At 39.7% G+C, this 16178-nt stretch overlaps 1 protein-coding gene across 2 annotated transcripts in view; it reads right to left on the bottom strand.

Moving 5' to 3' along the window:
- CCDC158 (coiled-coil domain containing 158) overlaps positions 1 to 16178 on the bottom strand; it is a 77639-nt gene that overhangs the window by 40110 nt on the left and 21351 nt on the right. For both annotated transcript variants that reach the window (XM_066280830.1, XM_066280831.1), the window contains exons 8-12: positions 10038 to 10157; positions 8033 to 8230; positions 5845 to 6327; positions 2443 to 2632; positions 472 to 624 (exon numbers count right to left, since the gene is read on the bottom strand). In XM_066280830.1, the coding sequence (XP_066136927.1) occupies positions 472 to 624; positions 2443 to 2632; positions 5845 to 6327; positions 8033 to 8230; positions 10038 to 10157 (1144 nt within the window). The remainder of the gene's footprint in view (positions 1 to 471; positions 625 to 2442; positions 2633 to 5844; positions 6328 to 8032; positions 8231 to 10037; positions 10158 to 16178) is intronic.

Below are 16178 nucleotides of genomic sequence, written 5' to 3'. Positions count from 1 at the left end.
GTGCACCACCCCCCATCATGCAACAGTCAAGGGTGTGGGGAAAAGCTTAGTCTTAAAACTAAGCCTTAGGCTATAATGACCCTGCCTGCTTACAGCCTGTCCCCCACACCCAATGCAAACTATAAGCGAGCAAACATATACATCATATTTACAAACTTATTTGACCCACATATTTATATCAATATATCCTTAAAAATAATTAATTGGCATTTACCGATATAAAAGTCTGTTAGAAATTATTGAAATAACTACAGGGAAAGAAAGGTTCAGGTACTTGAGGGATTAAATTAAGCACATGGCAATCACCCCCCTAAACAAATGAGTAGAACTACTGTTATATGACACCCGTCATTGATATCTCTTGCGTCATGTGGCACCGTGAAGAGATGGCAGGCAATGTATCCAGGTTTGTGTTTTTAATAAATCTAGATCGATGAAATTAAAAACAAGAGAAAATCTATTAAAGCGTACCATGACCATCAGATCCTTCCATGGACTTTAATGTATTTCTTGTTTGCTCTAGTTCAGATTGTGCAGACTTCAATTGCATTTTCAGCTTATTTGTGGTAGTTTCCATTTCTTCACTTTTGTTTCGAGAATTCCTTTTTAAGACTTCATAGTCTTCTGTACAACATGATAATCAATAATAGATTGTTACTTTTTTCTATTTCATTGTTATGAAGTATATTTTATTTGTAATTAATGATCACAGAATTTTAGAGCTGGAAGAGACTTCACCTAGTCTTCATTAGTTACATTGTCATTTGTTACAGAAATAAGATGTCCCTACATACACATTTCCAGGGATCTGTTTCTTTTTAAAATCTGCATGGGTGGATTTTACCCACTTACTATTCACTGCTTTTCTCAGTCTGTGCAATTGACTCACATCTATTTCATTTAAACCTTTTTCATGGATTATCATATCCACTAAAATAGATTTAACCACCTTCTGTATGAGATAGATCTCCATGAAACAGTAAGTAACCTGAGGCTGTCACATGTGTTATCTGACTTTTTATCTCCAGTAACTATCAAGATAGCTGGCATGTATTCATCATTCATACACAAGAATATATACACACTCAACTATCTATTTATATTAATATATTTATAGATGATATATTTACATATACAGTGAACAGACAGAGCTAAGACCTCTTTGCTGAGATCTCTGTCTATCCAGCCATTTCTATGTGGATGCTCTGGTGTCACTCAAACCAACTGTCTCATACTAACGGCATCTCACCCTCCCATCAAACTTGCCTCTCCTTCCAGTTTCCCTCTCTCAGCTGTTGGATCATTGCTTTCCCAGTAATTCACACTTAAAACCTGAATGCCCCCCTGACCCCTCCAATCACTAAGTACTGTTGACTCAATCTCCAAAAATATTCTGAATTCTTCATTCTCCTCTTATTCTTACTGCCACTGCATTAGTCCAAGTTTTCATCATACTTCCCTGAAACCCTGCAAAATCCTCTCTGACTGGTTCACCTCTGTCCCCTTAGTCTTGCCTTTCTCTATTTACCTGGAGACACTGTTCTTCTAAAAGGTAGATTTGATGACAACAATCTGTTACCTGGTATCTGTTGTTGGCTCCACATGGTCTGGCTCTGCCTGTCTGTTCTGCCCCATTTTCACATTTTACTCCAACAAATACTTCTGAAGTCACATTATGTTATTTCATGCCTTCATGGTTTTGCCCATAGTGTTCTCTCTGCCTGGATTGCCCTTCCACCTCTCTTTCACCTGCCAAATTCCCTTTTCCCCTTCAAACCTAGTACTGATGACAGCTCCTGTAGGAGGCTGATTCTCTACCGTCTCCTCCATCTGCACTTAGCGAACATCCACTGAGCCTCACTCACTGTCCTGCAACCCGTTCTGTGTAGTCTGGCTACCAACTAGCTGGGAGCCTCACTGTTGTGTTTCTAGGGCTTATCCCAGTATCTGGCTTAGTAAGTGCTCAGGAACAATTGAGAGAGAGAGAGAGAGAGAGAGAGAGAGAGAGTATATGGGAAGTAAATAATGCCTACACCGTTATGTGACCAAGAAGTGTTTCATTTTTAAATTTAAAGGCCTTGGATTTTTCCTTTCAAGAAATTTGCATAAGTCTGTTCACACATGTTGCTTCAACGTTAAACCTCTGATCAGGTGTTTTACTCAGTGGACTCAAGTTTTCCATTTCCCTCACCCTTCTCTTGGAAACTCAATGAAGAATTTCATGGACACTGAGGGCTGACTAAAATGAACAGTTAATAAGGACAAGATCTGAAAGCTCTTCAGGATTTCAGGCCCTGAAGGACCTCCACTGCAGCATACTCGATCCATATTTGTGATGTGTGATAAAGAACTATTCTTCTGCAATAGTCCTAGTACCCACATCGAACTTCACTGATGGAGCTATTTTTTTTTTTTAGCAGAATTTGAACTGAAGTAACATACCTGTAAGACTGTTGAACTGGGTCCTAATAGTTTTCACCTCATTCAGTAATTGGTCTCTCTCTTGTTTGATGTCCTTCACTGCACGGAGCCGCTCAGAGCCTGCGTTCACCAGCTTCACCTTCTCCAGCTCCAGGTCACTCACTCTGGCCTCGAGCTCTCGGATCTTTGCATCTTTTTTATCTTTTAAAATCTAAGTATAGTGATAATTACAATGAGTGGAGTAAGAAATAAAAATTATATGCATATATAGTTATAACATTGTCTTAATATTCTATCTATCTATCTATCTATCTATCTATCTATCATCTATCATCTATCTACATATAAAGCGTCAATAGAGTAAGTGGGAAAACAAAGGCCATATTTTACCTTTCATTTAACCTTAGATGTCTGTTCTGCATATGTTTGTGCCACTAGCCATATGTGACTATTGTGTACTTGAAATATGGCCAATCAAAGCAAAGGTGTTTTATAAGTGTAAAATACACCATATTTCAAAGGCTTTATATTTTTATTATATATTTATTTTTTTGATGGAAAATTTTTTTAATTTAATTAATTGTGTTTACATAGATTCTAGGATCACCCCGAATGCATCCCCCCTCCCCCCTATTCCCCTCAACATCTCCCCTGCCCCCCTCCCTACAGTGCCCTCCCCCCTTCCCTTCAGGTTTACCCCATCCTATCATCCCCTTTCCCTCTGTCCTCTTTTCCTCTGGTCCCTTTGATCCCTCCTCTGTCTCAATTTTGTTCCTCAGTTCTCATTATTCCTTGGAGGCAGAGAAAGGCTTTATATTTTTAAAAATGTGAAATATCTCCATTTGTTATATATTTATTGCAATATAAAACCATTATATTTTCAATATATTGAGTTAAAAATGTTACTAATTTTGCCTATTTTTTTATGTGTCCACTAGAAATTTTAAAAATATGTGGTTCACATTATATTTCAAGCAGACAGAGCCTGCCTAGATGCTCTGAAATGCCGTTTGAAAAAAACTTTTTTTCAAAATGAATTTCTACTGTGTAGTGTATATTTCTCCAAATATTGATATAGGTATAGATATAAAAGGGTGTGTGTGTGTTTCTGTGATTACACTTAATTTTTTTAATTTACTTTTTTGATCCTGAGATCGTTCCCTCAAATCAAGACCTGTCGGTCTTAAATATAATTAGGCATACCTCATTTTATTGCCCTTTGTTATGTTGTACTTCATAGATGTTGTGTTTTTTATAAACTAAAGACAAGCCTTTCCATCAGCAAAAATATTACAACTTGCTTCGTTGTGCTACTTCACTGTGGTGGCCTTGGAACCCAACCCATAATATCTCTGAGATGTGCCTGTGACAGTCACTCCCACACCACCTGGGATCGAATCCCAAGGTAGGGTTGCTCACAGGCAAGTTATTTAATGTCTCCATGTCCCGGTTTCTTCCTCTGCAAAATGGATAATAATGTATCCACCTCAAAAGGTTTTTGTGATTAAACTGATTTATTTTTGAGAGTGTAAGACTCAAAAGATAGAGCAAAGAAGGACAAAAAACCCCTCAAAATCTCATGGACACGGACAACATTGTGGTGACAGCCAACAGGAGGGGGAGAGGAGAGTACAAGGGAGATCAATGGTGATGGGTAAAGACTGGACTTGAAGGGGTGAACACACAATAGGGTGCACAGACGTGTTGTAGAATTGGACACCTGAAACTTGTACAATTATGTTAATCAGTGTCACTCCAATAAATTTAATTAAAAAACTCAATAGGTTCTTCCATTTGTTTGTACTATTAACAATACTAGAAATCCTTCTCTTTTCTTTAGTAAGAAAGTGGAACAATCATCTTCTCTCCTCTAATATGTTCTACAAACCTATTCTAAAATTTTATTGTAAGTGTTGGCCATTAAGATGCCTTTAAAAGTCTCTTTCCTGGTGAGTTTGGCCATTAAAAAAATTCTTACAATATAATTAGGCAAAAATTTAACACTAGAAAATTCTAGTTTTTCTAATGCAATTAACTTGTACATCTCCATAAGATAATAGGTAACAATCTATAGTTGGTCCTATTTTTAGAATAAGGAAACTCAGGCATCCAAAGTTTATGTAAGATCTATGGTTATCAGAGGCAAGGGATGGGGGGAATTGGGTGAAGGTGGTTCCAAAGGTACAAACTTCTAGTCACAAGCTAAACAAGTACCAGGGATGTAATGTACACCACGATGACTGTCGTTAACACTGCTGTGTACTATACTGAAGAGTGGCTTAGAGTAGATCCTACAAGTTCTCAGCAAGGGGGAAAAACATTGTTTTCTTTCTTTTTTTGGTATCTATATGAGATGATAAATATTAACTAAACTTATTGTGGCAATCACTGCACAATATATGTAAGTCAAATCATTATGCTGTAGACTTAAACTTATGCAGTGTCAATCACATGTCAGTAACTGGAAAAAAATGTGTGATTTGTGTACTATTAGCTACTGAGGCAGAGATACAGGTAACATAAAGCCTAGGAAACCAAATGTTTAAAAAATTCACTCAGTAGTTTTAAATGCTGATGACTATTTCCTGAGCATTTGCTGGGCAAAAGGCACAAAGACATGGGACAGGGGTACAAGGATGAATAAGATGCATCCCTGCTTGAAGAAGTCTGCAGTCTTAAGGGGAAGAGGACACACGGCTATTTAAATACACACACAGTGCAATACAGAATGTGATCCAGTGAGATGAGATTTAGGCGGAGAATGGAACGGGGGAAGGGAGTTAATATTTTCTAAACATCGTCTATAGGCCAGGAACTAAGTGCTTGATATAAAATTTCTCATCTAAGCCTCGGGTAATCCAGTAAGGCTGTTCGAATTTTTGTTGTTATTTTGTTTTGGTTTTTGGTTTCATTTTGTTTTACAGTATAGAAGCCAAGATTCAGCAAACAGTCCAGTGTTTTTCACTGACTGAGTGGTGAGAGATGTGGTGCAAATTTAGGTCTGTCTGAAGAGGGAGAAAAACCTTCAATCTGTGGGGTCAGAAAAGGCTTCAGGAAGAAGCTGCGCATTTTCTGATTTTTTTTCTCTTTTGTACAGGTAGTTATGAGACATTGTTGGGCCACTCCTTTTGAAATCTGATGAAAGTATGAATACTTTCTCTCAAAAAACATACATATGCACATACACCCAAATACTTTCAAACAACTTCAGAGTCTCCACAGACCGTCTTTACACAACCCCTTTTCAGTAGATTAGGTCATATTTATTTTTTCTCTCTCTAACTAGAGGGTTTATATCAAAGGCCTGTTTGTAGATACTCAGTTAAGTAAGTTATTTATTTCGAGGCTCACCCTGTAGGTCATACTTATTAATGGAGAAAAATTTTCAGAAACAAAACCACACACATCCAACCTCGTACAGACCTTAACTTCCTGTAGCTCCAGCCTCCTATCATTAATCTCTTTCTCAAGCTGAGCTTTCTCTACTTGAATAGCCCCGGCCGTTCGTCCGTGCTGGCCCACCAACTGCGTCATGTTCTCGATCTGCTGTCGCAGAATCTCGATCACCCTGTCCTTCTCGGCCATCTGTAGCCTGAGCGCCTCGCACTCTGTCTGCACGTTCCGGAGGTGGTCCCCTTCGTTTTTCAGGTGCTGCAGCTCCTGCAGCTTCAAGTCTACCCGGGAGCGGAGCTTGGTGATCTCTGCGTTGGTGGCCTCGATGGCTCTCTCTTTCTCCTGGAGGGAAGCTGTCAAGTCCGACACAGTCCGCTCGGAGCTCTCCAGGGTCATTTTCTTGGCTGTCAACTCTTCTACGACTTTGCGGAGCATCTCTTTGGTGGATTCGAGCTGAGCAGTCAAGGAGGACACTTTTTCTAGACTTTCATTTTTTCCCTGAATTGCTGCCATCTGATTGTTAAAGAAAAAACAATTTCATGGATTTGGGCAAACAGGTAGAGGCAACCTCAAGAGATATAACAGGTTAGCTCAAAAACATGAAATCACATGCAGACATGCCAGGGTTGCAGATTCGGTCCCTGGTCAGGGCACATACAAGAATCAACCAATGAGTGCATAAATGAGTGGAATGACAAATCAATGTTTCTCTCTCTCTCAAAATTAATAAAAACAAATTAATATGAAATCATTCAGATAATATCAACTTAGACTGACTCAAATTGTTTTTTTTGCTGTCAGAACTCCATATAGATCATGCGTTAATCAGGCCCACATGAAGAGGCCTTAATTAATATAATGCTCTTCCAAAATTGTTTTCTAGTATGGGGACCTTATAGGAAGATTCCTCTGAGGATGTTTTCTGTACTAATTTAAATTAAGATAACACTGGCATTAGGGGGAAGAGTGGAAGGATTGTAGATAACCACCTATTTCCCTTCAATCTGCTCCTTAATTCTACCTATTAGGGAAATGTAAGGTGCCGCGGACCAGCACGGCTCCAAATAACGGTGCGGAATTGAGGAAACACACTTTGTCAAAACAAAACCGATGGGACCGGGAGGACTCTTCAAACTGCCTGGCAGTATCTGAGTGCCTCACAGCGCCAGTTCGCTTTATTATATGGACCTATGCAAATCAAGGACCCTGATACAAAGTTGCACATCAAAGGCTAAGACAGGAACTCTCCCAAGGCAAAAACAGTATACATTAGTGAATTTTACAAACATCTAAAAACAAAGAGTCAGAGGAAGGGCATGTATATTGCTTCCTGCAACCCAAGGAAGGAAGTGGAGTGGGTGCAAACACTTAGCATCAAAGCCAAATATGGAGATGGAGGGGGTAGAACTTAGCCCCCTGCCAAGCCTCGAATCTATAATGGCTTTTTGCCATTAACGGTCAACAACAGTAAGGAATGGTTTTTATCCAACGTACATTCACATTCTCTGGTCCTCAGTAGGAAAACAGTAAGATTCTAAACTACAATGGCTTCTTTCAACTTTCTGCCTCTGCATGTTGGGCCAGAGAATAGGAAAATAGGCTTTGTTTGGGTCTAAGCCAAGACTGGTCCCTTTGGTTTGCTTTCACACTTGGGCAGTTAATGTTTTGTGGGATGTTATTTACGTCTCCGTGGCAGCAAGTGGCAATGGAACCATGGCCCTCCAGTGTGGAAGGTGCACTGCTGTAATAGCATATTCCACACTTCCCTGCTGGGGCACGGAAGGAAGTGCACCCTTCCTGTGTACAGATCGGTCTCAATCTGTTTGGGGAAAAATAAAAACAAAATCAAAGAAACAGCTCTTGGAAACCTTCAACCCTGCTGTTCCTAAGATCCCCCTATGGTTTGATGCTCTTCTGAAATAAGCAATTATTAGGGTACCAATTTCTAGGTGAAAATAAAAAGGCAACTGAATGGGAGTTTCATTACTGAACAATGTACAAAAAATGATAAAAAAGCTCAACATTTTTAATTTAGTAAGTAGTCAAAAATATTAAAATAATAGGTTTTTACAACTTTCTCATAGAAGCTACAGCTCGACGTCAGAGCTATTTTAGGCCCATACATATTTTCATCTATTTATTTTTTAAACGCTCTACCAATAAGACATAACACCCTCCCTCGAGACCCCATGGGGAAGCCGTCCAGGCGCCGTCCCACCTGCCGCTCCATCTGGCCCTGACACTCGCTCTTCATGGCCTTGAGCAGGGCTTCCAGGCGCTGCAGCTCCATGTTCCGGTCGTCCAGCTCGCGGCGCAGGTGGTCGATGGTGATGCTATTGCCGGTGTCCCGGTCCCACAGCCGCTTGTTCTGCTCCTTCTCCAGACTCAGCTCCTTCTCTCTCTTATGCAGGTCAGCCTACGGCAAGTGAGGTATGTTTCCCCCTTAGTATTAAATAATTCAAAGAAGACTCTATGTTCCTTACGTCACCTTTGAAGTCTGTACGTGATTTGAGAAGACTTTGGTTTGGGATTTGATTACTTTTTAATGGCTTGATTAAGAACATGTTCTAGAAAAAAATGTTAACATTTTGCTTACTTGTAATTTTTAGCTTTACAAGTCAATCTCAATGAACTGGACCCCAAATAATAGATAACGAAAAGGAAAATACAGTAGATTCTTAAAGTCATCTGTTTTTACGTTTTTAAATTTTTCAACAAAGGTATTATGTTTCACATCAAGTGCGCTCTTGTGATAAAGAAATGCCCAAAAAGTTGAAGGAATAGCGATAGTAATTTATGTGCTGATTTGGATATGCAGAATAATGCTTGGTCCTGGGACGGGAGGAGCAGTTGGGCTGTGAATAGAATTACCTCCCTCTTTAATTACTAAAAAAAAATACATAATGTAGTGTGTATCCACCATTATCAAAAACTCAATAGAGCAGGAGACACAAAGTTTCATAGACCTTTTTTTTATTACCCAAAGAGAAAAAGGGGACAAACACAAATAACTGGAAGTGGCTTTTCATTAGGACAGAGCTAGGGACTAGCAGAGAGAACCCACTATGGAGATCAACATGCTCTGAGAAGGGATTCGAGTTGGACCTCGGAAACAGTTTGGAGATGAGGAGATTAGAAGAAGGGACTGGCAAGGCACATGTGTGGTTTACTAGGAACACTGGGTGTATGTAGAGAAAGGTGGGAAAGGTAGATGGGGGCCAGGCCATGAACAGTCTTGAAGGCAGGGAGTCAGATCTTATGGGGAAAGTAACTTTTGAGCCGAAGAGTGACACAATCGGGGCTGTATTTTAGAAGGATGACTATGGCAGCGCTTCCAGGCTGGACTTAGGAGGGGAGAAAGTGGCCTGAGGAACCGAGGAAGAGAGCACTGCCATGCTCCGGATGTAATGAGGGGCGTTTGGATGACGAGGGCAGAGCTGGTAAAAACGAAAGGGGGGGATGGATCTTAGGATCTTTCAGACATTTAATTTTCTTTTGTTTGAAATCAGATATGAGGACACTGGGAAACACGCAATAGGCAGGAAAGAGGAGAAAGGCTCGCCCAGGTCTGGAGCTCCACACACAGTGCCAGCTCCATCTTTGGCCAAACTGCCCATGCCCCTGTCGGCCTATGACAGGTGGCGCTCCCAGCAGAGCCCAGCGTGCCCTAGGAGGGGTTGCTGGTGAGAGGGAGATGTACTCTACTGCACCACCGATACCGCACAAAGGAGCACCATCATTTCCTTTCTCTAAATTTCTCAGCCTGCAGCACCTCTCACAGAGTGCAGGGGCTGGTTCACAGTGATCAGATTCCATTTTCTTTCTTTCCATTTTTAAAAATATTTAACCTGAATTTCCATTCTAGTTTTCTATGTACATAATTTGTATGTGTTTGAAATGTTGTTTTGCTTTGAAATGAACACTTGACACTACTTCAATTTTGCAGACTATAGTAACTAGTTGAAAGACTATGGCTCTTTGAAGATCAGCTTCACCTAAGTTTTAAGCCATAACAGTTCTACTTAAGGAAAGAAATAGGTAAAGTATGGAATATTATGTTTTATATGTAAAGCTTGAATAATGTCTAAGACATTCTATTGTGGATGTATATACAAAATATTTTGAAAATTTTGTAATTTTATAAATGAAAATAGCCTTGTGAAATATTCTGGTGAAAAAATTTTCAGAATTATAGTCATTCAGATTTTAGAACATAATCTCACCAAGAGCTTTTGAAGTTGATCGTCCAAATTTCCAGATTCCTGGCTGAACTGGTCACGTTCTGTCCGTGCCTCAGTCAGCTCTGAGTTGGCAAGGACTAACTCCTTCTCCAGCTCTTCTATCTAAAACGGAAGCACAAATCACATAGCCTGACTGTGTCAGTGGGTAATATAAAATAAATATTGTCTTTGGAAAATAAATATTATCTAGGGGCAAAAACAAAACTTTATTGTGATGTGTTTTTGCAAAGTTTTCTCAACTTAAGATATATGTAGAATTCACACATATAAAATTAGCCAAATAAAATACTCAAGATTTAGCTTCTCTGAATATATGTTCTATAATTTGATATTTAAGGAAGCTTGATGTGGCACAAGTACATTCTACAGCACCTACACAAATGAAATGCATTATACTTAGAACTGTTTTGTTTCAAAATATCAGAGTATCAATAACAAAAGGTTTTGACTATAAAAGAATAAATAGCCACAAGTTTTTAGTTATTGTTATTATTACAGTCACTATTTTGAAAAGGTGACTATATATTATATAAATATATCAATATATTTATATACATATTATATATATCCCAATCCTTGTTTTCTTTAGAAAACGGGACAAGCATCAGTTTTTTTGTTTTGTTTTTGTATTTTTCTGAAGCTGGAAACCGGGAGAGACAGTCAGACAGACTCCCTCATGTGCCCAACCAGGATCCACCCGGCACGCCCACCAGGGCGACGCTCTGCCCACCAGGGGGCGATCGCTCTGTTGCGACCAGAGCCACTCTGGCGCCTGGGGCAGAGGCCAAGGAGCCATCCCCAGCGCCCAGGCCATCCTTGCTCCAATGGAGCCTCGCTGCGGGAGGGGAAGAGAGAGACAGAGAGGAAGGAGAGGGGGAGGGGTGGAGAAGCAGATGGGCGCTTCTCCTGTGTGCCCTGGCCGGAAATCGAACCCGGGACTTCTGCACGCCAGGTCGACGCTCTACCACTGAGCCAACAGGCCAGGGCTCAAGCATCAGTTTTAAAGGGTTGTTTCAGGTGTATTTTTCCTCACAGACAGGGCAGCTATTTGACCTGTGTGGCTCTGCATTTCAATGACCTGCTGGAAGGGCCATTGCTGTTAGTAGCAGGTGCAGAGCAGGCTAAGAGCTCAAGGTCTCAGAGGATGGAGACTAGGTTTAGATTTTAGCTGAGCCACAGAAATTCAAAATTTAGATATTGATATATTAAACTAATAAGAACATGTTGCTACTTAGTGTTATGTAATATTACCTGATCTTTAATGTGATACCTATAATACTATTTCATCATCTACTTTTCAGTAATAAGATATCTTTCATGTCTGTTCTAATGCTACATATCTTTTCTTACTTCTAAGGTATCTCTGCAACAGGCTTCCAAAACTATATCAAGAATAAAATTTATTGACTGGTTTGGATGATGAATTGTGATTAAACTTTCTTAAAGAATATATGAGCGAGACTAACATTTTTTGATGACTATTTTTACCTAGATAGGTTCATTTAAGATCTTAATTTATTAATTTTACAGATATTTATTAATCCTATTATACATACACACAATGCAACTGTTTTTGATAAGTAAATATGAATACATAGAAGTTGTATATATCTTTTTATCTGCACATACCTATATGACTTAAGAAAGTACTAACATAGGATTATCAAACAGTTTCACATTTACCTACAGGGTAGTATCACAGCCTACAGGAATTGGGATATAAATTTTAATATTTACATTGGATTTATTTTAAAACTGACTTTGTCTTTACTTTGATTGTATGTTATCTGTAAGAAAATATTTCACAAGAATTAGATATACATAAAACATTAGGTTACTGGTAGAAATGTGTTCATAGACTAATAATCTGACAAACTATTTTCACTGTGCCCCTCAGGGGACATATATAGAAAAAAGCCCCACCACAACTCAACCTTTATAGCACAAATAGCTTCCTAAGAAAAATGAATGAATAATATCAGTTTCTATCGTCCCTTTAGCTCTATTATTGGGAAAGACTAAGTCAGCACACACTTAGTAAAGACATTAGGAATACTTAGAAAAAAACCACTAACTTTTACTTTGGGTAAACAAATGTGATCAGAGAGGCAATATGATCAAGCTAAGAGTCAAACATCTCAAGTTCTGACCCAGGTCTGTCACATAATCTCTCTGTGAGTCTCAGTTTTGTTCATTTATAATTTGAAAAAATATTTGTAATGATCTATTCAATTCCTTTCAATTCTGCTTCTAAACTTTTATTAATAAAGCTGAAATTTTATATTTTCCCCTTTATTCTTGGAAATAAAATATGATTAAAGAAACTATATTTTGGGCTTTGAATTTAATAAGAACACTTTTGATTTGAAAAGTTATTCGTATGACTAAAACATTTTCTACTCCTAGCTAGCCTAGCATAGAACCATTTCTGTCTTTGAACTGAGTGTATATGTGCTTTAAAAGATTAAATTAAGATCGCTATTTTATGTCTGTTTTGATTTTTTAAAAATTCTGGATGACTATTTCATAAACATCAAACTTGATGGTAAAAATCTATGAGACCAAAATTTTGAAAAGGAAATTAAAAAAAAAGCCACGTCTTATCTTTCCATGTACATGTAAGTGTCAGAAGTCCCTCCAGACCCCTGCGGGATCATTTGTTTTGTCGTTGTCAGTACTGACTCAGCTGCTATCGCTCTGCTTTTACCTTTCACTTTTTAGAGTAAAAGTATTTAAATCAATCAATCAATTAATCAAAAAGATAAATGGAGAGTGAAAGGGAAAACCACTCAAGTAGCAGCTGAGCTGATATAAACAGCTATAAAAACACCATTAAAAAAGCCTTTGAAAATGTCCAGAATAAATACTGGCATCTGAGATGTATTCGAGGTGTTTTTCTTTTCTTTTTAAATAGCAGCCATGGTTTTCCTTTTCACCATCTATGAATCATTTTGTTTTGGATCACTGACAAGTAAGTACTGGGATCTCATCCTAACCTTACAGTGATTTTAGAGAGATTACCAATTATGCTGAATGGGAGCGTTTGTTTTCTGTGCTCAAAAAGACCCAGAACTGGGATAAGTAAGGGTGCGGGGTGCATCGGCAGGACGACGCGAAAAGTTTGCACGGACTCTTCCAGCACAGGATATGGCTCCACCCAGTGCTACTGAATCTTCACATTTTGAGTATGAAATTCAGTCCCAAATGTTTTTAGAGTAGGAAAAGTCAATTTATAACTAAGGTCATGAGATATTTTTGTTGGCAAAAAGCGAAAGTTAAGAGTAAAGCCAAATCTACAGAGCCAATACTGACAGCTTCTACCGGTCCGAATTCGCAAGGGGGAGCTCTGGAGGCTCTCCTAAAACGAAAAGAGAAGAATAGGAAAAAGCATTACAGCAAACACTTCGTAAGCTACAAAAGCTGTGTCTAAAGTTTTCTTCAAAACAGTGTCTATTTTTATCAACATGAAAATACTTTCATTAATCTGAAGAGAAACACTGCCCTCCTAAAAAAGCTTTCTCACAATTTCTGCATTCTAGTCGGAAAAGATTTGTTCAGACCTGTCGTGTCACCACTTTTAAAAAAATAATGAATACTTTTTTCTAAAGGAGTATGGCAGGGGTCGGGAACCTTTTTGGCTGAGAGAGCCATGAACGCCACATATTTTAAAATGTAATTCCGTGAGAGCCATACAATATGTTTAACACTAAATACAAGTAAATGTGTGCATTTTATGTAAGACCAACACTTTTTTTTTTTTTTTTTTGTATTTTTCTGAAGCTGGAAACGGGGAGAGACAGTCAGACAGACTCCCGCATGCGCCCTACCGGGATCCACCCGGCACGCCCACCAGGGGCGAAGCTCTGCCCCTCCAGGGGGTCACTCTGTCCCGACCAGAGCTACTCTAGCGCCTGGGGCAGAGGCCAAGGAGCCATCCCCAGCGCCCGGGCCATCTTTGCTCCAATGGAGCCTTGGCTGCGGGAGGGGAAGAGAGAGAGAGGAAGGAGGGGGTGGGGGTGGAGAAGCAAATGGGTGTTTCCCCTATGTGCCCTGGCCGGGAATCAAACCCGGGTCCCCTGCACGCCAGGCCGACGCTCTACCGCTGAGCCAACCGGCCAGGGCCAAGACCAACACTTTTAAAGTACAATAAGTCTCTGAATTCATTTTAATAACGTTGTTATGTTGTTGCTAACCAGTGATGAATTAAGTACTTCTTACCATTATTATTGAGACTTCTGGTGCTGCATGGTTTTGCTGATGGCTTTGTAGTCTGGTTAATACATGGTGAAGTTAAACTTCATGCAGACATTGAAATTTCCATCCATTAAACGTGATCGTAGGTTGGTCTTAATGTTCTTTAGATGTGAGAAAGACTGCTCACATGCATATGTAGAGCCAAACATTGTCAGTACAGCAATACTCACACACTGCAGTGTGTGGTATGTAATGGGAACCGCTTTCCAAGTTTTGACAATCAGCTGGTCCGCACGTTGAAGTTTTTTCATTTCTACCCACTTGTGTTTGCTCACCAATTTTGCTTGCTGTCGTGCAAGTCTTTCCAAATCTTCATTCAGTGACTTGAACTTATTCACCCACATGTCTGAGGCCTTCAGGTCAGCAGCCTGTAGCTCAAAATCTCTGACAGAGACACTGGGGATATAACTCAGGTCGGCGCTGTCCTGCACACTTGTGTGGATGGGTGATGAACTTAAAAAGATGAGTGTGCTCATGAAATTCTCCAGAGCGTGCTTTGAATGACTGCAGGAGATTAGATGTGAAGCCCACTAGCTGCTGGAGATCAAGATGTTGAGCAGGGTCACTTGCTGTGCATGCATCTTTAAACTCTCCCAGTTTTTCAAAGTGTAGTAAACGACCTGTTTTGATGTCGGCAATGAAGAGTTCCAGCTTGTTTTCAAATGCAAACACTGCTTGTTGAAGGGAGAAGACTGTGTTTCCAATGCTTTGCATTTTCACATTGAGCTGGTTCAGATGTTCAGTCATGTCCATGAAATAGTAGAACTTCAGGAGCCACTCAGTGTTAGCTAACTCAGAATGCTCAATGTTTTTTATTTCAAGAAAAGTCCGGATTTCACTCAGACAAGCTGCAAAACGGCTGAGCACCTTCCCTCTTGACAACCAACGCACATTGCTGTGCAGAAGCAGACCAGGATAATTATTCCCAACTTCATCCAGCAGTGTTTTAAACTGGCGATCATTTAAAGCTTGGGCAACAATAAAGTTGACCACCCGAATGACCAGCAACATTACCTCACCAAGCTGCTCACCACACATCTGAGCACAAAGCGCCTCCTGATGTAGGACGCAGTGAAAACTTAGGATAGGTCTCTTTTCATGTTCACAAAGAAGCACTACAAATCCTCTGTTTTTCCCCACCATGCACGGAGCACCATCAGTACACACGAAATAAGTTTATCCATCGGTAGGTTTTTTTCTTTAGCGAACTCAGTGAAAGACTTGAATAAATCCTCCCCTCTTGTTGTCTCTTTCATAGGCAAAACAGCAAGACTTTCCTCACGTAGTGTGTCACTGACAGCATACATTGCAATCACGCTGAACTGGGATAAATGGCTTATGTCTGTTGACTCATCCAAAGCGAGAGAAAAGAATGGTACTGCATTTATGTCCTTCATTTGTGTTGCCTCAATTTGATTTGCCATCATGATGGTACAATCATGAACAGTTCTTGCCGACAGAGGCATGTCTTTTATTCATTTGATTATCTTGTCTTTATCCGAAAAGTCGTCAAAAAGTTCATTGGCAACATCAAGCATGAATGTTTTGGCATACTCCCCATCTGTGAATGGCTTTCCGTTTCTCACAATTGCTAAAGCACCAGCAAAGCTAGCCGAATTCCAGTCACCTTGTTGAGTTCAAACTTGGAGTTGCTGCTGACTAGCTTGCAATCTGCACAGTAGCTCTTAACATGCTTTCTTCCTGCTGTCCCCCGCTGGATATTTTGATGCAAATGTAGTATGGCATGTGTCAAAGTGCCGCTTTATATTTGACCATTTCATTGATGCAATTTTATCATTGCATATTAGACACACTGCAGAACCTGCTCTCTCCACAAAGGCGAATTCCTTTGTCCATTCCTGCTGAAAA

Source organism: Saccopteryx bilineata, chromosome 5 (genome assembly GCF_036850765.1).
Source record: "Saccopteryx bilineata isolate mSacBil1 chromosome 5, mSacBil1_pri_phased_curated, whole genome shotgun sequence".
In the NCBI taxonomy this organism is placed as follows: Eukaryota; Metazoa; Chordata; class Mammalia; order Chiroptera; family Emballonuridae; genus Saccopteryx; species Saccopteryx bilineata.
This window is presented reverse-complemented; position numbering and strand designations above follow the sequence as displayed.